Raw genomic sequence first — 24,258 nt, forward strand, 5'->3', positions numbered from 1 at the left:
GGCAGAGAAGCCAGTCTATAAAACCTTTATTAAATATAACTGAAGGAGGATATTAGCTTTCTCAGGGTCAATGTGAGTTATGGTGCAAGAATACCCTTCCTTTCCACAAGCTCTGCCATGGTCATGGGTGTTGTCATTCATTCGTTCTTTGAAGCTCAGACAAGGGATATATGTCCTTTATCTCAACATCTTAAACCCTTTCCAAAGGTGGGGGTTTGATTTCTTTTGTTGAGGGTTTTTGTGTTTGGGGTTTTTTTTTTTCTTTCTTTCTTTTTTTTTTTTTTTTTAAATAAGGACTTTGGCCCAGATCTACAGATGCCTTAGAATTTAGATACTTAGCTCAAAACCCAGTATCCTTAAATGTTTAGGCTGAGGCAAACCCATAATCCAGTGGGAATAACAACTATTATTTAAATGGTCTCACCTGTTGGTGTTTTAATAGGTGAAGTGAGGAGCAGGCACCCATGTTCCTTTTTGCAAGCAAATAAATAAATTGCAGACTGGAGGAGAAGGTTCTGGATTATGATCTGATGACCTGATTCTGATCTGATGCATGGGCTTGGCTGCAGACCTGCATCACCAGCCTTTGTGCCAAGGAGAGACATGAGTGGAGTGAGACCTTAATCTTCAACATTTCCAGGTTAAAGCCACATTTATTCAGCATACTCCATGCGACAATTGGCAAGCGGGGGCACCTCACTCCCAGCCTGCGCTGCATCAGGAGCTTGGGGCTGGGGAAGAGCAGCAAAGCTACAGAGCCAGCTATGGCAGCGCCCACTGCTGTGACATGGAGCATCCTTTCCACTGAGCTGCTAGCCACCTGTGGTTAAGGGAGCTGTTTTTAAGGCAGGGTGAAGTTTCTTCTCAGAGGAGAACTGATAAAGCTCAATGAGAAAATACAGACAGTGATACTGTTTGTGTTTAATTATTTTTCTGTTTATGGATTATACTGACTTATTTAAGAGTAGATGCTGATCCCTACTTCATGGCTCTGAAATAGAGAATAAGAAACAGTAACAAACACAAAAAGGAAGACTACAGAGGGTGGAAGCAAGGACAGATGACCTGAGGGGAATGAATACAGAGAAACTGTCTGAGCAGCCACGGATCACGCTAAAGAAGGCAAAAGCCCTGATAGAATTAAATCTGGCCAGGGACATGAAGGGCAACAAGAAAAGCTTCTATAGGTACAGTGGTGATAAAAGGAAGATTAGGGAAAATGTGGGCCCTCTCTGGAAGGATACAGGAGACCTGGTTACCTGGGACATGGAGAGGGCTGAGGTACTCAGCACCTTTGCCTCAGTCTTCACTGGCAAGTGCTCCAGCCACACCACCCAAGATGCAGAATGCAAAGGCAGGGACTGGAAGAATGAAGAACCACCCACTGTAGGAGAAGTTCAGGTTTGAGACCATCTAAGGAACCTGAAGGTGCACAAGTCCAAGGGACCTGACGAGATGCATCCACAGGGCCTGAGGGAAGTGACGGATGAAGTGGCTCAGCCACTGTCCATCATATCTGAGAACCGGTGGCAGTCCGGTGAAGTTCCCACTGATTGGAAAAGGAGTAATATAACCCCCATTTTTAAAAAGGGAAATGAAGAGGACGTGAGGAACTACAGGCCAGTCAGTCTCGCCTCTGTGACCAGCAAGATCATGGAGTGGATCCTCCTGGAAACTATGCTAGGTCATATGGAAAAGGAGGTGATTGGTGACAGCCAACATGGCTTCATTAAGGGCAAATCATGCCTGACAAATTTGGCGGCCTTCTATGACAGGTTTACAGCATTGGTGGATAAGGGAAGAGCAACTGACGTCATCTACCTGGGCTTGTGCAAAGCTTTTGACACTGTCCTATATGACATCCTTTTGTCTATATTGGAGACACATGGATTTGATGGATGGACCACTCAGTGGATAAGGAATTGGCTGGATGGTCACACTCAAAGTGTTGTGATCAATGGCTTGATGTTCAAATGGAGACTGGTGACGAGGGGCGTTCCTCAGGGGTTTGTGCTGGGACTGGTGTTGTTTAACATCTTTGTCAGCGACATGGACAGCGGGATTGAGTGTACCTTCAGCAAGTTTGCCAACAACACCAAGCTGTGTGATGTGGTCAACACACTGGAGGGAAGGGGTGCCATCCAGAGGGACCTTGACAGTGGGCCTGTGCAAACCTCATGAAGTTCAGCAAGGCCAAGTGCAAGGTCCTGCACATGGATGGCAACCCCATGCACAAATACAGGCTGAGCGATGAGTGGATTGAGAGCAGCCCTGAGGAGAAGGACTTGGGAGCAGTAGTGGATGGAAAACTGATTACGAGCCAGCAATGCGCACATGCAGCCCAGAAAGCCAACCATATCCTGGGCTGCATCAAGAGAAGCATGACCAGCAGGTCGAGGGAGGTGATTGTCCCTGTCTGCTCTCGTGAGACCCCACCTGGAGTACTGTGTTCATCTCTGGGGCCCCTGACATAAGAAGGAGATGGACCTGCTTGAGCAGGTGCAGAGGAGGCCATAAAGATGATCAGGGGGCTGGAGCACCTTCCTTATGACGACAGGCTGAGAGAGTTGGGGTTTTTCAGCCTGGAAAAGAAAAGGCTCCAGGGAGACATTATAGCAGCCTTCCAGTACTTGTGTGTACTGCATTACACGAAGAATGGGGAGGAACTTTTTATCAGGGAGTGTAGTGATAGGATGGTTATAAAGGTTTTAAACTGAGAGAGGGTAGATTTAGATTAGGTGTAAGGAAGAAATTCTTTACTGTGAATGTGGTGAGACACTGGAACAGGTTGCCCAGAGAAGCTGTGGCTGCCCCCTCCCTGGCAGTGTTCAAGGCCGGGTTGGATGGGGCTTTGAGCAACGTGGTCTAGTGGAAGGTGTCCCTGCCTATGGCAGGGGGGTGACACTAGATGATCTTTAAGATCCCTTCCAACCCAAACCATTCTATGATTCTATAATGCCTAATTAATTAAGTTGTAAGTATGGTTCAGTCTATTGAAGGGACCCCATTTGTACCTACGAGTTCGGTTAGCAGACATTTTAAAATGTGACAGAACAAATTCATTTAATTGAGATTAAAAGTGACTTTGTCTGGATGTAAATCTTAGCAACAAGATAAGCTGAACTTTTCTTTAATTTTAGAGAACATCTTAAACAATATGTGTTAATAGTCATTACCATCCTTCCAACAGTCATGCTGTATTGTACCTGAAGTAAGGTAGCCGCTACTGAAATATATGAAATTAATCTTAAACAGTTTCATAAAGGATTTGGATTTTAAAAATTCCTTTAAGTAACTAACATGCAGAAGTAAACAGGTTCTTTTAGGAAGCTTTTGTTTTTCCTTCTGCTTTCCTTGCAGTAATAGGAACATTTCTGTTTCTAAATTGACTTAAATGTTTGGCTGAGGCCTGTGATGGTGGGTTAGACAAGCAAGAACAGGGGCCCCAGCTTCTATTTCTGAACACTGGGCTATTATAGGAAGAAAACTTTACTTGTCCTTAATGATTTAGAGCTTTTTCGTAAAAGATTTATCTACTCTAATCAGAACTATTAGAAACAGTAGGAGCCCTGATATCCATGTTAGCATGGACACATTAAATTAAACTTGTTTCTGTTCTTCCTTAGCTGTCTTCAATTATCTGTGCTCCATTTTGCCTATGCTTTATTATGGAAACTTTTTTCTTTCATGGGCTCATAGGGAGCCCATGATACATCATATTTCTTTTTGGTGTGCCATATTAGGTCTCTTGAAAACTTTTGCAGTTGTTGATGGCAATTTATAAAAGCAAAAAGATCTTTGCCTGTTGTTGTGAATGATCTGGTGTGTCACAAAGATTTATCATCAGCATCCTAAAATAAGGAAGATATTTTGTAATCATGGCGATGTGGCATTCGAAGAACAGGAGTCATCTGTTTCCTTTTAACAGTTGGTTGAGTACGTAAGAGTAAGGCTTCAAGAAATGGTGTCTGGTTAGATTACTGTTCCTTTCCAGCATGTTATTTTGGCCTAAGTTTTGGAAACCTTTAAGTTTAATTAGCTTGGCAATTGCATCTGCAGATTTTAGTCTAAAGAGTGTTAACCCTTGTATCTTTGTTTTCAAAATCTTGCCTGTGTTTTTATGCATCAAAGAACAAACTGCAGAGCTGTTAACTTTTGTGAAAGCAATATATTATTTCTGAGACAGTGATGGAGCCCTGTTTTGAACAAAATTAACTGATCCTGCCATATTTCTTGTCTTTGAAAACATCAGCTCAGCCAAAATGTTAAAGAACATTAGGCTCCCACCATTTAGACATTCATATTAATACTGTTATTAGAGATGAATTATCAAAACAAGATGAGGTTACTCATTAAGTAAATATCTGACACTTATAAAATTGTAAATGCCAAAAAATACAGTAAAATTTTCTGTCCTAATTCAGTACATACCAAAGAAAATAATTACTTTGTTAAACTGAGTGATGCCAAATATTTATATCTAATATTTCAGTGCAGAGGTCAGTTAGCTTGGCTCTTTCTTTTGAAATTCAGCCATATTAATGTAACAGTTTTTAGGTCATTGCTGATGGGTGCATGGCGTTTGTTATCATGTACAGTTTAGTAGTTTACGTGAGTCCTTTGAAGTCATCTAAATACCAATGGAGGCAAAACTGTTTCACGGATATGTAAGTGTTTGTGTATACAGCTACAGATACATATATTTGAATCTGCTTATCTGATTCCAGAATAGAATAACAAATGACTGATTAAATTGAGGGTATTTTTGGGTAAGGCATGGATAGCCAATGTACTTAATCTACTATGTGTACTCCTGTGTTGTCTAAGTACTGTATTTTAGGCACTTATTCTAAATTACACCACAACCAGTCAGAAGTGTAGGAAGTGTAAATGCAAAAAAATCCCCAAACCCCAACATTTAAAAAAGCATTTTAAACCACTGAAAATTATAAATTCTCAGCACCATCCTGGATTTTGGCCTTTTGATAAGGAGGTCTCCTGGGCAGGCACCACCTTCGACGTTTAATTTATTTATGCTCTCTCTCTAGTCAGTCAGTATACACTGGAAAGATAAGTGTTAGTGGTCTTTTTGGAGAAGAGGGAAAGACTATAGCTTAAAAACACAGGAATATGTACACACACTTTCAATTTGTCAGTTTGCAAGTTAAGCACACCCTTTCATTTTATATAAAAGCGTATGTTGAATGTACTCAAATATTTTGATAAGCTAAGACCTGTCTTAAAATTCTGCAGGAATAAAACTACACCCAGTTATATTGCTTTCCACTTAGTGGAAAAGGTCAATGTTGCAGCATGTCCAGGGGTTCAGTAGGTGATGGTCATGATGGAAGCTTAATTCCACATTCAACAGATGAAAAACAACTTTCTACTCACAATGTGGTTGTTTGATGTTTAAACTGAGGCATGAGGTGAGAAAGTTTCTGGATCCAGGGTTGCTTTTAGTCTTAGTTTAGATTGCACTTAAATGATAGGATGACAGTTGTTCTGTGTCTTTACTGATAAATAAAAATACTAAAAATAATCTCAGCAGGGAAATTATTTTACTTGATGTGTTGTTTTATATTTTTATTGCATGCTGGGGATGCATCAAGCCATTGAGGATTTGGAGTCTCGGATAGGACACTTTATTCTTCAGTTAAGCAGCAGCAAATGGGTTGTAATTCTGGGTTTTACTTCAGTCCCCAGTCCTTAATTTACCAGAAACTAGTGACCTTCTGAGATAATTTCAGGTGTGAATAATCTCTGCCACTGCATTAAGCAGATAAATCTGGGAATAGTAGGTACATATTTCTGCAAATAATTCTATTTCTGTAAATAACATTGTCATTTTTAGTTGCCGCTGTTAAATCCAAGAGTTAGGAATCTTCAGAGAAGCTATTTAAGTATATTTATAGAGGCTGAGACACAGCCTCGGTGCTCTGAATGGGGCTGTGTGCCAGGAGCACGGCCACTGTGATACCCCAGCTCATGGGGCTTGGAGCCAACTGGCTCCTGGGGCAACGGGAGGAAGGAAGGGGCTGCCGCCTGTCCTCTTCCTCACTTCCAAGAAGTATACCATCGAGTTTTGTAATAATGAGAGAAAAAAGGGATTGTGGATGTGATGACAGAAAAGACAGGCAAAACGAGAATGGGGAAGAGAAGAAACCAAGGAAAGGGTAGTAAAATGCGTATTAAATTATTTAGCAAAAAATACATACAGACGTACCAGGCTCCTTTCTGTCCAGCATTTAAATATTATTCTTGGTGAGTTGAATTTCATTATTTTTGTCCTTGTTCCAGTTTAACTGAGCTGGGGGCAATTATTTCTCAGGCAGTACTTCCTACAGAAGTTGTATTGGGTGACAAAAGTGCTGACTTGTACAAAAAAAAAGAATGATGGAGAAATGTCAAAATTATTAAGATAAATGAAACTAGTATTAATTTTATGTATTATTACTTCCATTTGTTGCTATACATCCATCCATCATGGGTTTTCAGTGCTTGTTTTACTTTCAGTGTCCATGAAAATTTTATACACTGGCTACTGTTACTGAATTTTCTAAGAGCAGGCATCGCTCAAAGCTTGAAAAGCTCCATGAAAGTTTACCTGTATTTGATGTTTTTGTGAGAATGCAAAGCTTTTTGTCTTACTGATGCTTCTTTGCAGATGGAAGGTGGGGCAGGTATGTGTGGGACGGGAGAGCAGCTGTGCCAATTAAAAGTTGAAAATACTGTGAAGAAGAAATTGTGGTGTTGTAAGTGCTATTACTCCTGAGCGAGTAATTGAGCTTACAGCTTTCCAAGGGCTTTTAGCTTAAGCCCTGGGGTCATTTACCGTTTAAGTGTGCTTCCACCAGCAGTAGTAAATATGAAGCGAAACCGTGTGATGAGTGGAGCTGGGGCATGGGGGGGTGCAGGGCGCTACTGGGCTGGCCTGAGCTGGGCTGGGCAGGCAAGCAGGCAGGTGGGCGCTCAGCCCTTTCCAACCAAAGGGGATCCAAGCTGTGCTAACAAGAGAGACGTGTGTTAGGGAGGTGGGCAAAACTGTGCTCTTAGATTGCTCATAGTGAATAAACGTGCTGAGAAAAAGTGCAGCTGTGCTTTTTTAATATGCACTGCAGGAGATTTCAGCAGCCTGATGATATATCGTGCATTAATGTTGAAAAGATAAACACATTTGGAGAGCACAGGAAGGCCTTGTGTTTTTATGTTAGCAGAATGCTTCCTAATGAATAAGAACGTGCTGCTGGCTTCACAGAGCCATATGGCAGCTTTTCTAATTTTAGTTTGGTGCAGATGCATAATTCTCCCTTGTTTTACCTCCTAAAACCTTCCTGAGATGTGGCATAGTTTTTCCTGTAAGATTTGATCTATAGTTTCTGGGGAAAAAGATGTATTCGAGACTAATAGCTTCTTTGCTCTGGACAGATGTATGCTGTATGATGAAAGAGCAACCTCACTACATAATCACTTCCCTAAAATAGTAGCTAACTTTATTCACAGGGATAGGATAAGCTGGTCTTAAAATTGATTGATGAAATAGTTGCTGTTTCTTGGGCACTGGTCTTTTGAAAAATTACTTGCTTTCACGGAGAAAAAACAACTTGTGTCGAGGCAATGGGAGCTGGGTAAGAAACGTGCATGTGGATATCAAGTTCCATGCGAGCTATGGATCATAGTGCTTTGAATTACGCAGCTACAAGGCAGAGCTGCTTTCCCTGTGGTTAACCAAGCATCAAAATAACTTACACATTCTTCACTGCTTTGCTTCATCATGTGTAGTGATCCAAAACTACTCACATTACCAAATACAAGCTTTCTTTCTTGTTGTTTTTCTGGTTTTTTATTCAAGTCAATCCATTTGAAGGTACCTTTTGTATAGCCTTATTCATGTTAAAAAGCTCCTGTCTGTTACCACAGCCAACATCATTACTTAGCAAGCCATATACAGATGTTATTAAATCTAATATTTCAAATGTTATTAAATCTAATACTTAAAACTGTAATGTCAACTAAAATTTAGCAGCTTGCTAAGTATACTTTCTATTATATGTTAACATTAGTTTTTAATATTGTACCTACCTTTATCTTTGGCCAGTTACATACTTTCACTGTTTCCTAGATTGTTTGTTTGGATTTTATTTTTGCACGGCTATTCAGGAGAGATCAAAAGGACCACACAGGGTAAACTTACTCACAAATATGAATGAGGCAAGACAAAAGTAGTTGGCTAATGCATACGAAATCGAGAAGATAAGTTGTTTTCAAGACAGTTGCAGTGTAACATTTAATTGCATGTTTAAACATTATATAGCATTTACAATCACTTTCAAGTGATGTTGCTGTTGTTATAAGGATCTTTCTTGATTCATGTGGTTTTTCTAATTGCAGAGTTAAGCCTTCTAGTATCCTTTATAATAAATCTATTTGCTTATATTTTTAACCTATTACTATATAAATGAGGGTATATGATTTGAGAAGGGTTTGACAATAGCAATTTCAGAAAATTATGAAGAACAGGAATTATATGGGGCACCTGAGAAGTCCTGTTTTAAACAGGATTGGATAATCAATTGGATTCTGCCTGTTACACTGCTTTTTTTCTTGACGTCTTTCCTCGGCAGTTTGTAGAGCATGGGTGCTGCCCTGTCCAGGGTTTCACCAGCATCTCTTTTTTTCTCCTCTTGTTCTAAGAAGAACCTTAAGTGTTTCTGCTATGAAAAATAAACTAAATGTGTGTTGATGCAAATTTTTGCGTTCAGATTATGCTTCATCTTTTTGCAGTCCCTACAGAGGCTATGGTTTTACTTTACTTTGAAAGGGGGAAATATTTCTGTAGCTGGTTTCATTAAGGAAGTTGGAGTAGAGCTTGAATACAAAGTGAGCTTTTCGGGTGGTTCAGCTGGTCCTTGCCTGCCCACCTGTAGGAAGGGAGGGTTTGAAACACAACCAAGAGAAGGCGATGCCTGTCAGTAGCACTTCTGAGTCTGCTGTCAGAAATCCAGAGAGAACTGACATAGCTGGAGTTGGGAAGATGGAAAACCAGGAAGGCTTACTAAGTTAAAATGTAGCAGGAGACTTCAAACTATTGCTTTTGGCTTCTTTTACTCAGACTTACAAATTTCTGTTAAACTAATGTGATTTCACAAAGGTTTGCTTTCAGAATCTGAAATGAGTTTCAAATAAAGCTTGAGGCTTTCCCACTGATAAATTTGTCAGAAAGTATTTGTGAGGGCTTTTTTTCCTCTTCTTTCTTCTGTATATTAACATAGAAAAGTAAATACAGTTTATGATCACTAGTAAGATGCCCAATTGAAAATGCTAATATGTATTTTAGTGTATTACTGCTTATACAATTGTAAACATACCGACTGTTTAAATTACACACATCACTAAAATGCTACATGATTGAATGTATATATTCTTTGTAGTATCTCTCTCAGGAGTACTTCTATTTTATTTAAATTTTTTTTTCTCTCTAGGCTAAACTCTTAATTGAGCGAAGCTAATAATTATTTCATGTGCATGAAGTTTATTCTGCTGTAATTTAGATAAAATATGCTTGATCCCTGGTAGCCATATTCATAAGGATGGGACCAGTTTCTAATTTAGCGTTCCCTTTCTAGTGGAGAATTCCCTGTGTGGAGGTGAAGCCATGGGAAGTCCCTTTCTACCCCGCTCACTTCCTCCAACGGCACAAGGCTGTATTTCTCTTTCCATACTAAACCTCTGCTCTGCTTTAACCGCTGTGCCCATCAGATGCCTGGTAACACTTTCCTGGTATTTTAGATTTGAACAGGGGCATCACTGTTCTAGGAGGCAGCATCACTGGAAGGTGCGAGATCAGGGAACCAGCTCCCACTCTCCATGTTAGTGGCCGCAGTGGAAAAAATCTAGTGGCTGTGGTTAGTCACAGGGTAATACCAGCAATTCCCGTGGGGCTGGAAAAAAGGCTTCTGAGAGGCTCTGCAAGGTTGGGCCTCTGCAGCTATTTTCCTAACCCCTAACATTCAAAAATCATTAATCTAATGTAGAAATAATAAACTCTCTGTGCTTTTTGATTTATTTGTAGGGCCCCCAGTGAATCTATAAAAGATAGAAGTAAAAAAAGGAACAGTAAACTTCATATTTTGGTTCCACAACTTAACGCCAGAAGCTGTAACTGCTAAGAAAAACAAAAAATACTGACCCGTGATAAATGCATGAGTGTTGTTGGCACTAGGAATTTGTGTATCAGTTGGTTTTTTTCCAACCTTCCTGCAACAAATTTTTGTTCTCAGTTAGCCCCGTGTGTTGTATCACTGAACAAAAGATTCACATTTCAAGACATTCACCATGCCTGACTGTCAGGTTGACACTGCTGACAGGGTTTGCACTTACTTTTCCTGTATGTGCTGATACAGTCTTCACGAGGGGCTTTGTAGTTCAGTCACAAAAATGGATAATTTAATGCATAGTTGAACATTCTCTGTAGCTGTAGTTTGTAACATCGACATAACTTACTGCTGGTCCTACTCAGAGGCTGTCTGAGGCCATGGTTTCCTATACAATGCCACTTAAATAAATATATAGGGATATGTGGCCTGAATGTGTAGCCTTTTCTAAGCTCTCTGGCCACTTAAATTCTTACACAATCAAGTTACAGATCCAATTATGATGTCTATGATTTTGGAGCAGTTGTGATTTATAAAGCTTTTCAGAATGCCTAACCAAACATCATGAGTAGTGTAGTGTATGGTGTCACCATCACTGGGAGAGGCAGGTAGGTAACATTTGTGTCTAAATAGCATTTTCATATTTTCTCCATTCATTACACTTTTCCCTTGAGCAAGCATGGTGTATATTGATCCCACAAAGGTGTTGGGCCCTCTGTGGAAAAGGGTGTCTAAGGGAAAAGAAAATGGAGAGGTTGAATGGTTGTGAGGGACAGCTGATGATGGAATGGAAGCGGTCAGGGGTCAAAAGGTTGAAATGGAGAAACGGGGAACCAGAGGAAAGCAGCCACTGTCAGGGACTGGATGTGAGGCTTGAGAGGTCCTTGGTCCCTCCTGGTATTGCAGCTTCTGTGTTTATATAGTTATAATAATTAAATTATAGTAATTAAAAACTTTCTCCTTTTTCTTTGTATGAAACCTCACCTCTGTGCATAAAGGAGAACAGTTATTTTTATAGATATGTTATTGGTGGTTTGTATGAACTCCGTGGTTGTAAGAGTGAACTTCAGTAAATGTTTTGTATTATGTGAAATATAATCAGTACAAGTAGTCTTTGTAAATAGGTGAAATGAGGAAACACCGTGTAAAGAATGTGCTTGCACATCATTGCTGGACCATATCTGTAGCCCCTCCATTTCTAGCACATAGAGAATAATCCCATGTTCTCCAATACTCAAGATAGTATTAGTGGTTGAAGGAGTGAGGGGATGAAAGCAGGAAGCTGGTATCTGTATCCATTATAATACTTTGCAGTGTGAAACCAGGGATCACTTTATGCTACCAGGAACAGATGGGAAACGAATATCATCACCACTTTATTAAAAGCTCAACCCTATTTTTAGAATCTTTTAGAATTCTTTTGCAATTTTTAGAAAATATTTTCAGTATTGTATTATCATATGGTGCCAACTCTGCTGTATTGTAGTATGGGAAGGACTGTTCAATTTTTTTCCATTACACCTAATCTTTGCTTTTTACCAAAAGAAGAAGAAAGAAAAGAAAAAAAAATAAAATCCCACTGCACTCCTCAGTCCAAACCAGAAATACTAATTTTGTGTCCTGGTGAGTTTAAGTGGTCAATGGTTTTTTCTAGTGTATTTATTTCTATCAGATTATGCTAATCAAAGTGATTTAAAATTATTCCATTACTTGAAAAAGTCCATTTTAAGAATAATTTTGTTTCATCATTATTCACAATGGTGTTATATTGTGTATGAACATACCCTGAGAAGACAGCTAAGATTTTTGTGACTGTTTTTTCATGAAAGCAAGAAACCATAGAAATCTAGGATGAGACAGCCTGAGTGACCAAAGCCTTATTGCCAGCAGGTGATTGCTGATAGGAGAGCACCCAGGGGTTCTCAGAAGCAGTTCCTTTACTGTATGTTTAAGCAGCGTATATTCACACTGACCTTATAACCTCTGCCAAGGAAAGAGTTCAGAGGAACTTTGGCTGCAGTATTGCAGATCTACAGATAGTGGAAAATACTGTACATTTGGATACATTTCAATTTGTATGACTGATGCTTTAATTTTCACTAAGGGTGATTTTCCAAAGACCCTTTGCTCCATCCGCACATGGTACTTTCAGTAATTCCTGTAATGAATCTTCTTCTGGTTTATTGTTGTAGAAGGCATAAATGTTTGTTATCATAATTTCAGTGTGCTTTCATGTTTATTAAAATAACCTATTGCATAATATTAAAAATAAAAATATTTAATTATTTTTAACATTCTAGATTGCAGTATAGCCCTACCTTCTACATAATTGCTTGAAAAATAATAAAAGAATGTTTTGAGAATAGAACTAGCAACAAAAAATTACTTGTCTCATTAACTTACAATGTGGAATATGTATTTCGTATAGTGTTTTTATTACTTTTATTACTTCTCCCTTAAGCACCAATATAATTCTTGGAATAGAAAAATTAATGCAGTCCATTACTTGATAGGGAATAAAAACCCTCTTGATTTGAAAGTTCCAGTATGTGTGAATATCCCTTATGTTTGGAGTTGGATATGATCTGTGATACTGTATATAACATCTAGTAATATGTGGCATTATGGTCCAGAAACCTTAAAGCATTATTTTCTTGCCTGTAATTTTCAAATACATCACTTGAAATTGTATGTAGTTTTAATACCATATTGGTAAATAAGGCAGTATGAAAATTATGTGCTAGTAAATATATGGGTGGAGGCATGGGAACAGAAATGAGACTGCTGTTTCTCAGTACTGAAACAGTAGATTGCAGACTTACGTTTTTCCTTCTAAATATAGCGATCGTGGAAAAGTTGTGCAGCTGTGAGTCGTTGTGCAGATCAGTCTTTTAATACACCTTGATCCTGGCTTTTGCTCATTGCACCGTCATGAGGAGCCCTTGTCTTTGTCCAGTGTTACATTTTGTAGTTTAGTAAAATGTCTAGCAGAGAAACAGCAGAAATTATTTCATTTGTGTCATAAAACTTCAAAACTGAGAAGCAAATACAGTAGTTATGCTTCTGTTGAATCATTATGGGAGACTCTTTAATCTCATTTTCAGAACTGTAGCACTGTAACTGTTTCATAGCTAGTCTCAATACTCTGTGGGCTCTTACTGTATCACTTCGAGAGCACTGTTCTGTCATTTAACACGTAGTTTTCCTTATTGCAGAAAAAGCAGCAGCAGCTAATGAAGATGAAGTGCAGAAAGCAGATGTATCATCTACGGGTCAGAGTGTCATCGACAAGGATGCACTTGGACCAATGATGCTTGAGGTGAAGAGCACAAAATTCCTTTATTTAAGCCAGTTCTGCTCCCCCTAGGATGGAAAGCAGTGTAATGAAATGAAAAAGTGCAGTCAGAGGTCGCTGTAAAAGAATGGTCAAGAGAGACAAGCCATCCTGGCTACTTAGGTTTATGTCATTTAAGAGCAGGCAGCATATTTCTGTTTGATTCAGTGATGAAACTCTCTTTAACTTGGGGTGGGGAGAGGCAGAGAAAGAGATAATTCTGCTGCTTTGTAACACAGACAACTTGAGGGGCTTCAGCTGGTAGCAAGTCTTGGGTATCTGCATGTGCGTGTTTTAGTTGTTCTAAACCACAACAGATCTGGAAGACCTGTTGTACCTAAACATTGGCTTACATACACAGTGGTAAACACATGAATAATACTTCCTCTAAAATTGCATGTCATTGCTATATTGTTTTAATGATTTATCATTTCAGCACTTACAGCATGACTCTTCCCTCTAGAATATGAAAGTAATCTATGAGAGCTTTTCAAGACATGTACTTCAGTTTGTTCAGTTAAGATTTCTGTCTGATTTTGCTGTTATTTTGATATCCCAAAAGACTGCATGGTTAAAATCTATCTTCTAAATGTATTAACAGTAATGTTGGGTAGGTACGTTCTCTGGGATCCTAATGTCGTATGCTACTGTCCTTTGGCATTACTGCTTTATCTGCTTAAGCTCACTTGCAAACTGTTTATTCCTGTTCTGACTGTGGACTTTATCTGTAAGGAAAAATAAATGTTACTTTAGATAAAACCAAACACAAACTCTGAATCAAGCTAAAGGAACCAACTTTGGCAGAAGCATAATTACTCTGTCATTTCTGAATGTTGCAGGAACAAGATGCACACTGTAACAGTTTTAAGTATTTGCATTATTTTTCATGATTTGTTAGATGAAAACATAGTTTTCTGTATTACGTATGAAATAAAAGCTCCAAAATCACAGTACTAAACATAAGGAAGATTAGACAGGTTGGAGTGAAAACATTCTCTTTGAAAAGTGGGGGTAACAAATTAATTGATTTGATATTTATTATATGTGCTTACTGAATTGAGTGGTGTTGTTTTTGCTATCAAGCAAGGTTAAACATTCATCTCTTACATTGTTATGTTAAAATTTATCTTTATTTTCCTATTAATTTAATTGTAAGGACCTGTTTTAATCACAGGGAAAATAAGGATAAGATGATTTTTTTTTTTTTTCCTGGCTTATCTTGCATGATTGGCTATTGCAGCAAACATGACATGTAAAATCACCCGTCTGTTCCGTTATTCCATTTAATTTAGTTTTTCTTCGCAGTAAAACCATTGCATATTAACAATGAAAGATTGTGGAACTAAATTAATAAACCGTGGTCCTTTTTCACCAAGACACTTAAAAGGACTGAAAGTTGTTATAGGTTTGCTGTGAAAAGACTACAGATACTTTCTTTGTGTCTTTATCTCCTTAAGGAAATGCAATTAAGTTATTTCATCTTTACAGAACCCCTTTATGCAAACTCTTAAAAAACCTACCCTTTTCCATTGCCAAATAATAATAAAAATGGCAATGCTGATGAACAGTTTATTAGTTGATTTTATTTAGAAATATAATTGTCTGTTTTTATTAAAGAATAAAACTGAAGAATCCTCAAAGTATTGAGTCTTTCCAACTGAAGGAATTGAGTAAAATTCATCATGCAGCTGCCTCTGAGGAATATTTTAACATATTTCTTGGTTAAAGCATAAAGAAGATAGGAAGAGAGGGTGAAAAAATAGTCAAGAGAGAGCTGACAGGATCTCAAAGAACACAAATGTATTTTCCATTCCAGTATATCATCTAAAATAATATCTGTTCTCTTGTTTTCTCTTCCAGCATGTTGTCCATTATTTGTTCCCCATTGTCCCAGTAGCTCTGAAGAGAAGTTGTTTATTGTGGTGGCATACATCTGGGGACAGAATTAAGAAATTACTACAAAAGTGGAAGCTTCTAAAAGATTTAAGTGGCTTGGTGTATTAACTTGCTCCAAAGCCTGGTGCTGCTTACCTACAAGATTATTTTATTAACAGAATAGAAAGAAATAGGAGACTGGCATATAAGGCCCTGTGTTAGTCTAGGCTTAGATGACCACTTCTGTGGTAAACCCAAGACGCAGCTGTGAGGAAGCAGCACAGAGAACTTCCTTGCCAAAGAGGTTGCCATAGTTGGAAATAGTAGGGAAAACCGAAGATTATTGTGGGATGCCAGTAATCTCTTCATAATCTCTTGCTTGCCATCTCTGCCTTTGAAAGTTTTCTTCTTAGGACTCTGATAAACATCTGCTATGGCTTTGGATGTGCGATCCCTTTGAATTGATGGAAGTGTGGACCACTGCCAAGCAGAATGGTTCAGCCAAACCCACAACCTTCTTCCAGCTCTAAACACCATGTTGTTTCATGGTGGGCTAGTTCAGGGGACAGATGTGGCTAGCATCTTTTTTTTTTTTTTTCTTGCATTAGTTTTCAGCCAACTCAGTTCTCTAGTCCAGCTCTTCATATCCTCAGATGGTACAGGGAGCCGTCATGACATAGAAAGGACTAAACCAAAGAGGCCATGCTTACATTAGCTTCAAGCAGTAGTGAAGTGCAGTCTAAGATACTAATCCATAGCAGAGATGCTGATAGAGAATTGTATTAGGGCCTCAATTAATTAAATCTTGTAAATCATTGTTAAACTAGTCAGCAGGAAAATGTCATGAATGGTACAAAAGCACATGGAAATAAGAGAGCTCTCCAAAGAATATGAATTAATGGGAGGAACCAAGAATGATCAGAAACAAAAAGAAGGCAATGATAAAAAACAATCAGAGACTAGAATTTGTAACAATTAACAGGAGAAAAAAAGACCCAGTTTGTCTTAATTTAGAAGCAGTCCAGAAAAGTATATACTTGTACATTTATTTGTGGATTTTATTATTTTGTAATTTAAAAATGGAACAAACAAATCATTTGGCAACCATTGGCTCAGCCACTCTGCTTGTGTGTTGTGCTTTCACTATCCCTCCCTTTTTCACTGTCCCTCCCCTTTAGCAGAATCATTAATTAACTTAGTCTGGAAAGGACCTCTGAAGCTTGTGGAGTCCCACCTCCCACTGCGAGCAGGACCAACTAGAGCAGGTAGTTCAGGTCCAAGTCCAGTCAAGGTTTGAATCTCTGGGAAAGGAGATTTCACAGCCTCTTTGGGCAGCCTCTTCCCACACCTGACCACCTTCATGGTGGATTTTTTTTTCTTGTATCTCCATGAAGGTTCCTGTGTCTCGTCTTTCCCTTGTGAACTTCTGAATACAGCCTGGCTCTGTCTTCTCTTTAGCCTTCTGCTAAGTGACTGAAGACAGAAATAAGACCCCTTCTTAGCCGCCTTGTTTGTACTGTCTGGATTTGCTAACTGCTCAGTAGTGTACAATGTTTTTAATATGTATCTGTAGCCTGAGGACTTAAGAACTGCCTGCTAAGACCAACACGCAAGTTGTACAGTATGCAAGTTTGGTCATACCAAAAATGCCACATGCCTGTATACGCTTGCTATGGCAGCTCCTCCTTGTTAGATTGTTTTGCAGTGAGCTGAGTTCGGGTGTAGTATGGATCCAGTCACTTTTAATTAACCCATGATGAATCATAGGTTGCCTGCTTTTCTGACTTGTTTCTGTCCCTGGAGATGCGATAACTAACAACTGCTCCAGTGATTTCCCACCAATCCTTAGAGAGGTGAATAAATCAGGCAAAGCTGCAGAAGTCTGTATGGGTTGATTGTTAATTGAATACTTAGACCAAGCTTTGGTGCTTTAAGTTTAAGTGTATCCCACTTTATCTGCTCATATGACTAGAGGGATGTATTCTGAAATATTTCTACCATCCACAATCATGCTTGCATCTTAAGGAAAAGAAAGTTGGCGTGGGAAGTTCTTACTGATACTCAAATTTTTACTTTATCCTCATCAAGTAGAAGTGATACAGTATTTGGCTTAGGCTTCGGATAACATACAGCAGATATCTTGGAAAGAATGCTGCAGCTAGGTTGTCACCATCACAGGAGATAAGTGGGGAAACCAATCAGCAGAAATTACTAATGTAGACACTTCCTCACAGAAACTTTAAGTCCTTTGGAGTACCATGGAGCTGAGTTGAAGAGATGAAAGTCTGGTTCCTGTTCCCTGGATCATGTGTGGACTGAATTAAACTGGTGTCAAATAAAAAAAATGAAAGCAGTCCTGGGAGTAGAGACTAAAGCTGCCCCTTCCTCACTGCTCACTGCCTGCTCTCTGCTCCCTTTGCCCTTTTCTGCTTTTAATCCCTCGTGTTCCTGGCTGCATGGGGCCTTGCTTCTATGAAGATGCACTGCTGGGGATAGGGAGAGAGCCTTTCTCTTTCTTTTCTGCCAGGGTTTTCCTTGCCTTGTGCCAGCACATCTTGTGATGTTTTCCTGGGATCAGTCTCCCTGTGCTGCACAGAGGAGTGAACAGGCTCTGGGTTTAGCAGAACCAGCTTCTGGTCCAGGTTTCTTACTTCACAGGCAGGCAGATAGGTAGCAATCTCTTCCATTGTTTTTGTTTGTTTGTTTGGGGCAGGGGATTTGGTTGTTTTCATATGTGGGTTTCATTATTTTGCAAGGTGTGGACCCTTCTGTGCTTTTACACTGGTTGGATATAAGTAAGATTAGATGCTCAATCTGAAATGTGTCCTTTGCTATTACAGACAAGAATATAAGAACTGAGATGGATGCAGAAAGATTCAGCTATGTCTTCTGAAGGGAATATTTATTTTCTGGGTATCTTGTTGTTAATCTGATTGTTTGGTATTGTGTTTCTCTCTCTTTCTCTCTTTTTCTCTTTTCTCTCTCTCTGCTTTTTTTTTCCCCCCTCTTTAGGCCCTAGATGGGTTCTTCTTTGTAGTGAACCCAGAAGGTAATGTTGTGTTTGTTTCTGAGAATGTGACACAGTACCTAAGGTACAACCAAGAAGAGCTGATGAACACAAGCATATATAGCATCCTGCATGTAGGGGACCACAATGAATTTGTCAAAATCCTGCTGCCAAAATCTTTAGGTATATATCTTTTCCTCATATCATACCATTACTTATTTAACTTCAGTTTCATAAATCAGCGTTTCAATAACTTAAGTTAATGTCCTTCCACTACTTACAGTTTCATCATATACACTCTATTTATTTTTAATGTATATATAGGCTGTATAAATGATTAATATTATTCTCAAAAGCATCCTCCACTCTTTTCAGATTCTTCTTTGTTAAAATTACTCTTAGTAACTCATGTTAGCTGATATTTTTAATGGATCTCCAGAGTGAATCACTAAAAGACAGCATTAGCTATGTGAACTCTCTGTTAGTTCTCTGTCTAGGCTGGTTATTCTAAGAATGGCCCAAGAAAGGGGGAATATAAAAGAAAAATCAGAAAACTCCTTATGCTAGAATTTTTATTTCAGTATTTTTAGTCTCACCAGTATTTACCTTATTTTTCAAAACCTCTTTTTTGTTAGTTTTAGACATTTTTGGATTCATATTAATACTGTGTTGAATGTCATTAGTTTTTGGAAGAGGTGAAAAGAAAAAGTCAATACTGGGCACCTCATTTACTCACAGCAGTTTAAAAAGTATTAAGTAATTCACTTTAGCATTTTATGACTTTACTTATAAACCCCTGAAGGATCAAAAATGTAAATGGCTAAACCCCATAAATTACTGCCTCTATTACATTTTATGACTGAAGAGGGCAAGTGAAGAGTATTTTAAATATGACCCTGATATTTCCTTATGTGGTGTTACATTAATTCACTCTGACCGATGTCCAATATCTATATTTGTGCATCTCAGAATTTTGTTTCCTTTTTTACTTAAGCACTATGTTAGGCTTTAGTTTTGTCCATCACTGCACCCAGGACATTCTCATCCCTTCAGTCTGTGCTGTTGTAGCTGAGACTGTGTGTTTTAATATATTCCCAATTTTATTGCTTCCTGTTTTTATAAATGCATATTAGTTTCTTTTCTTTCTATTTCTAATCTGGACACAGATTTTTATATAATGCTGCCATCTCTTTTGTATTAATCACTTCTAAATTCACTGGACAGAGCCTACATACTGCCTTATTTCTTCCAGGCACATAAATTAACTTGATCTACTCAGTAGGCTTTTCACTGTACTGTATAACTTTTACACGCACCAATATTTAGACTTTTGTCCTGCTTTTCTACTATGTTGTTCTAAGTCACTTAAAAAAAACATGATGGCTGAACAAATTAGCAGTGCTCTTCAAATCTGATAATTTTATAAATTACTTTGTTATGTACTGGTTTGGGCTCTAATATTAAAAATAGATTGTTGTTGTTAAATGAGCTTGTTTCCCGACCAGTCTGCACCTTGATTAATTTCCTGTGGATAAGCAGCAGAAGTGACTGCTACCAGATTTATCTCACTATATGATCTTTGCTTTGCTCAGTGAACGGGGGATCTTGGTCTGGTGACACTCCTAGGCGTAATAGCCATACCTTTAATTGTCGGATGCTGGTAAAACCTCTTGCTGATTCTGAAGAAGGCCATGATAACCAGGAAGCACATCAGAAATACGAAACTATGCAGTGCTTTGCTGTTTCTCAACCAAATTCCTTCAAGGAGGATGGTGAAGGTAATTACCACTTTCTATTTGTGTTAGTGTTCTCTCTTTCCATGCTGTTGTGGGTTGGCAGTTCCAGTGCAGTTGATTGTGAGGTAAAGTTGATAAAGTGGCTTCTAAATTCTGAAAAATGGAAAAATTGTAAGATTTTTGCTTTTTCATTTAACTGTAGAAGTGTACTTTCATCTTGGATTATGAACATATACACTTGCAGCCATCTATTTGTTAAACCAATATAGTTGAAATTGAGAGAAGCTGTTTACCTTAAAGAGATATCCTAGTTTTATATTACTGCAAGCGTAAGAAGAATGTAGCTGACTGGGAGGAAAGTTTCAATGGGCAATCTTCTGAGTTCTTAGAATTTGAAGACAAGTGTGGTTCACCATTTCCTTTGCCATTTACTACTTCAGCAGGTAAATTTACTCAGATTGTATTTTAAGTATTCAGATAAGTAAAAATGGCTTATTATGAAGCTGCTTTCTCAGGGACAGCAAGCATTTGGGGCATGTTTAAGAAATGTGGCTTAGAAGGTATGAAATGGTAAGTGGTGAAGAAATGTGCTCTCCGTGCATGCAGTATACTTTTTTATCTCCTGACTGATTGAGCTGCTGCAGGTATATGCATAAACATGTGCCGATAATTGTGGTCTGTGGTAGAGTCCTTGATAATTTTTCTTCTAAAAAAGAAAACAAACCCACCTCTCCTGTGTTGTTTAGTGTTGTAAGAAATAATGAAGATGTAAAACTACTGAGTTCTGTCTGTCCTTTTATTGGTACAAAATCTATTCTTTTGGTGCAAAAAGATTTAAAGACCTTTTTAAAAATATTTCTGAATTCTTTGTGGAAGAAAAATCTTTCTCTTCTGTACAAATTACTCAGGTAATATTTTTCTTTAAGATTTGCAGTCTTGCTTGATTTGTGTTGCAAGAAGAGCTCCAATGAAGGAAAGACCACTTCTTCCTTCATCAGAGAGCTTTACTACTCGCCAGGATCTACAAGGTATTGTGAAATAGGAGTTTTTAATTTTTATTTTTTTTTCCCTCCCAAAGGGGAAATTGCTGTAACAAATGTTTTATCTAATATCAGGCAAAATAACTTCACTGGACACAAGTAGCATGCGAGCAGCTATGAAACCTGGCTGGGAGGATTTGGTGAGAAGATGCATTCAAAGGTTCCATTCGCAGCACGAGGGAGAAATATCTTTTGCCAAGAGGCATCACCAGGAAGGTTAGGTTTCATATTTTTAGCACTTTCTATATTTAAACTGTTTGTCATTTGTAGCTCTTGGTTGTGTTCTCTTTGTTATGTTTACATGGAACAATCAAGGGCTACTGACAGTCCCTTTTTCAAGCTGATTTGCTTGACACACTGATGACTCGCTCTAGAGAGGTTTTGCACCTTTCTCCCTGTTTTAGCCTGCTTGTTATAACTGTGCAGTATTGGAGAGGGTTGTAAATCTTCAGATTGTCGCAGTTATTTTAGAAAGAAAGACCCTTGCATGTTGCCCACCAAAACGTTCACTACCCACTATTCTTCAGAACCTGAGCTCACACATTGCAGTTCATTGACCTGTATTCCTTTTCTCTATAAAAATGGGCTTTTACTGTCACATTTCCTGTGAGAAACACTCAGTGTGACTTATCAAAGATGCAGAACTTGTACTATCTGGAAACCTACATTGTTGTAGTGTATCTAGCTGGTAAGTGTTATAGGATACACCACAAGCACATCTACTCAGTCAAGATTATGGTAGGCAAGATGTAGGAGAGTACTGCACTGTGAAATGTTCCCCATGAGGTTTCTGTGGTAGTGACTGGGTGGGAATTTTACTTTTCATCAAACCCTGATACTAATAATTCTAGTAACACAAATCCAAATTACTAAAAACAAATAACCCTTTATAGTCCACAAGAAGGTCCTTTCAAAACCAGTGGGGAATATCTGGAACATTTCCAGTGCAGGAGCATCATTGTTTGGGTTCGTGTTTGTAGAACAGGGTTTACAGCTGGCCTGTAACAAATAGTTGCCATGGTCATTAAACAACTGGCATGCTGTCTTGGAAACTGAATTGTAACTGGAATCTCAAATTATTCCACCAAATACACACACCAAAAAAAAAAAAAAAAAAGAAAAGCTTTAGTCATGCGGCGTTAGTTAAATATTCTTTAACACTTTAATATGTTCTGCTTTCATGGAACCTTCAGGTTTCATTCTGGGAATGTGGGGGCACAGAAATACTGTGATATTTTAGATAACAGCTTTTGGGGTGTATACAGTAGGAGTGCTAAAAGTTCACAGCCTCATGCTGTGATTTCAGACAGAACTGAAGAAGATAGTATGCAATTAAAGTTACAGCAGGTGTTTAGAGAGCAGTGTCAGGTAAGGACCTGTCTGTTCCAAAGGTGATTTAGAAGTTTCTGTTACGACATCCAGCCACTTGTTGCTTCAGGCCTCTTCAAATGATTCCTGACCAAATTAGCAGCTCCAGTGCCGAGGTTTGAGTGGGTCCTCTCTAAGCTATCTGTGAAGTGATGAAAATACATGTTTTGGAGTTTACACTGTATCATTTTGCAGGAGAGGCTTAGGATCATCATATCAACTGTAGAATTAGTCTAAATGAGGGGGCTCTTCTTGTGCAACTGAAGAGAGTGAGTGATAAGAGGAGGAGGAAAAACCTCTGGAATTGCTTTGCTGCAAAGGATCCAGCACTAGAGAGGAATAATGGCTGAAATGTTTCCTTCCCCTGCCCTGCAGCATGGAGGAGAAAAACAAGGCGTATCTTGGGCAGTATCATCTTTGCACTTGAGTGAGGAACTCCTTGCATTTTCTAAGTCATCATGGTTTGAGAACAGAAGCAAAGAAAGTAATGGTCTGCTGCATGTAATTCAGTGTTAGTGTGGAAAAAAAAAAAGTGCATTAGCTTGATAAACAACAAAACCCACAAAGATTTCAAATTAACTCTCAGTATAAAGTGCAAAATATATGGTAAGTTTTTATTGGCCACAGTCAGAAAAATAGCATTTCCTCAAGAGGAATACGGAAACACTCTTGTTTGCTTAAAGAATTAGTTTGGAAAATGATTTAAGTAGAGATTTCACTTGTATCCTGTTGGCATTGAGTACTGGAATTTCCTGATGTGGTATATGCTAAAGTTAAGAGCTTTGGACCTTCTGGTGCCCAAAGGTTAAACTGAAACAATGACATACCTAACAGTGAAATTCTGCTTTGTATTGTTTCACAGTTGTAGGTTTTTGTTTTTCTTTACGTTTTACTCTGAAAACCCCCTTCTGATTGTTTAAATTGTGCTTCCTGTTTTCTCACTGTCTAAATAATACTTTAAAACCTTGCAGAACAATATATAACAGTGGGGGGGACAGGGAAGGAAAGCAATCATAACCAGCCCTGCAAGGCTGAAAAGCTAGTAGCTCCGTAGTGGAGACTATTTAATAAAACCACACTTGGAAAACCATGTCATTTCATTACAACAGGAAATCTTAAAAGACAAGCAACGAAATGAAGATCAGATGATACGATTAATTTAAAAAAAAAAAAAAACAAACAACAAACAAACAAAACAAACAAACAAAAAACCTCACATAAAATGTATATGTATGAAAAAATAGGAAATTAAAAGTATTTGTATTTGCTTCATTCCTATTTTTCCCTAAACAATTATATGAATATATATATATATATATATACACTCAATTAAGTATTTCCTTCCTGCTGTATCTGCAATCCTAATCTTACAGTTTTTGGACTAGGAATTGAAAATGATTAGACTTGTTTCATTGATGGCAAAGAGTGAACAGCAGAATAAATGGTTGGAAATTTGCTTTTCCATAACACGATTTTCATTTTTAATTAAAGAAATGTCACAGAGGTCTACAGAAGTTAGGGAACTGAATTTGTTGAAGTTCAGATTTACATTGAAAATTTAAGGGCTTCAGAATATGTGCAGTGAAGTAAACCCCAAACCTGACATGCAGTCATATTTAACACTGGGGAAGGATAGCACAGCCCCACTTTTGGTTTAGGTAATTGTATTTGTAATTTGTTTGAGCTGTATATTTTTGTATTTGCTCTTTAAAAAGTAATAATTTCTTGTTCCAGTTCTTCTTAT

General features: G+C 38.3%; 1 protein-coding gene across 8 annotated transcripts in view; it reads left to right on the forward strand.

Moving 5' to 3' along the window:
* Positions 1-24,258, forward strand: part of NCOA2 (nuclear receptor coactivator 2) — a 198,042-nt gene that overhangs the window by 129,203 nt on the left and 44,581 nt on the right. For all 8 annotated transcript variants that reach the window (XR_012622404.1, XM_074817590.1, XM_074817599.1 and 5 more), the window contains 5 exons: positions 13,370-13,473; positions 18,376-18,553; positions 19,963-20,148; positions 21,033-21,134; positions 21,222-21,362. Coding sequence is in view for 7 of the 8 variants with exons in the window: in XM_074817590.1 (XP_074673691.1) it covers positions 13,370-13,473; positions 18,376-18,553; positions 19,963-20,148; positions 21,033-21,134; positions 21,222-21,362 (711 nt within the window). In the remaining variant the exon portion in view is untranslated. The remainder of the gene's footprint in view (positions 1-13,369; positions 13,474-18,375; positions 18,554-19,962; positions 20,149-21,032; positions 21,135-21,221; positions 21,363-24,258) is intronic.

The sequence above is a fragment of the Strix aluco genome, chromosome 1, assembly GCF_031877795.1.
Source record: "Strix aluco isolate bStrAlu1 chromosome 1, bStrAlu1.hap1, whole genome shotgun sequence".
NCBI classification, from domain to species: domain Eukaryota; kingdom Metazoa; phylum Chordata; class Aves; order Strigiformes; family Strigidae; genus Strix; species Strix aluco.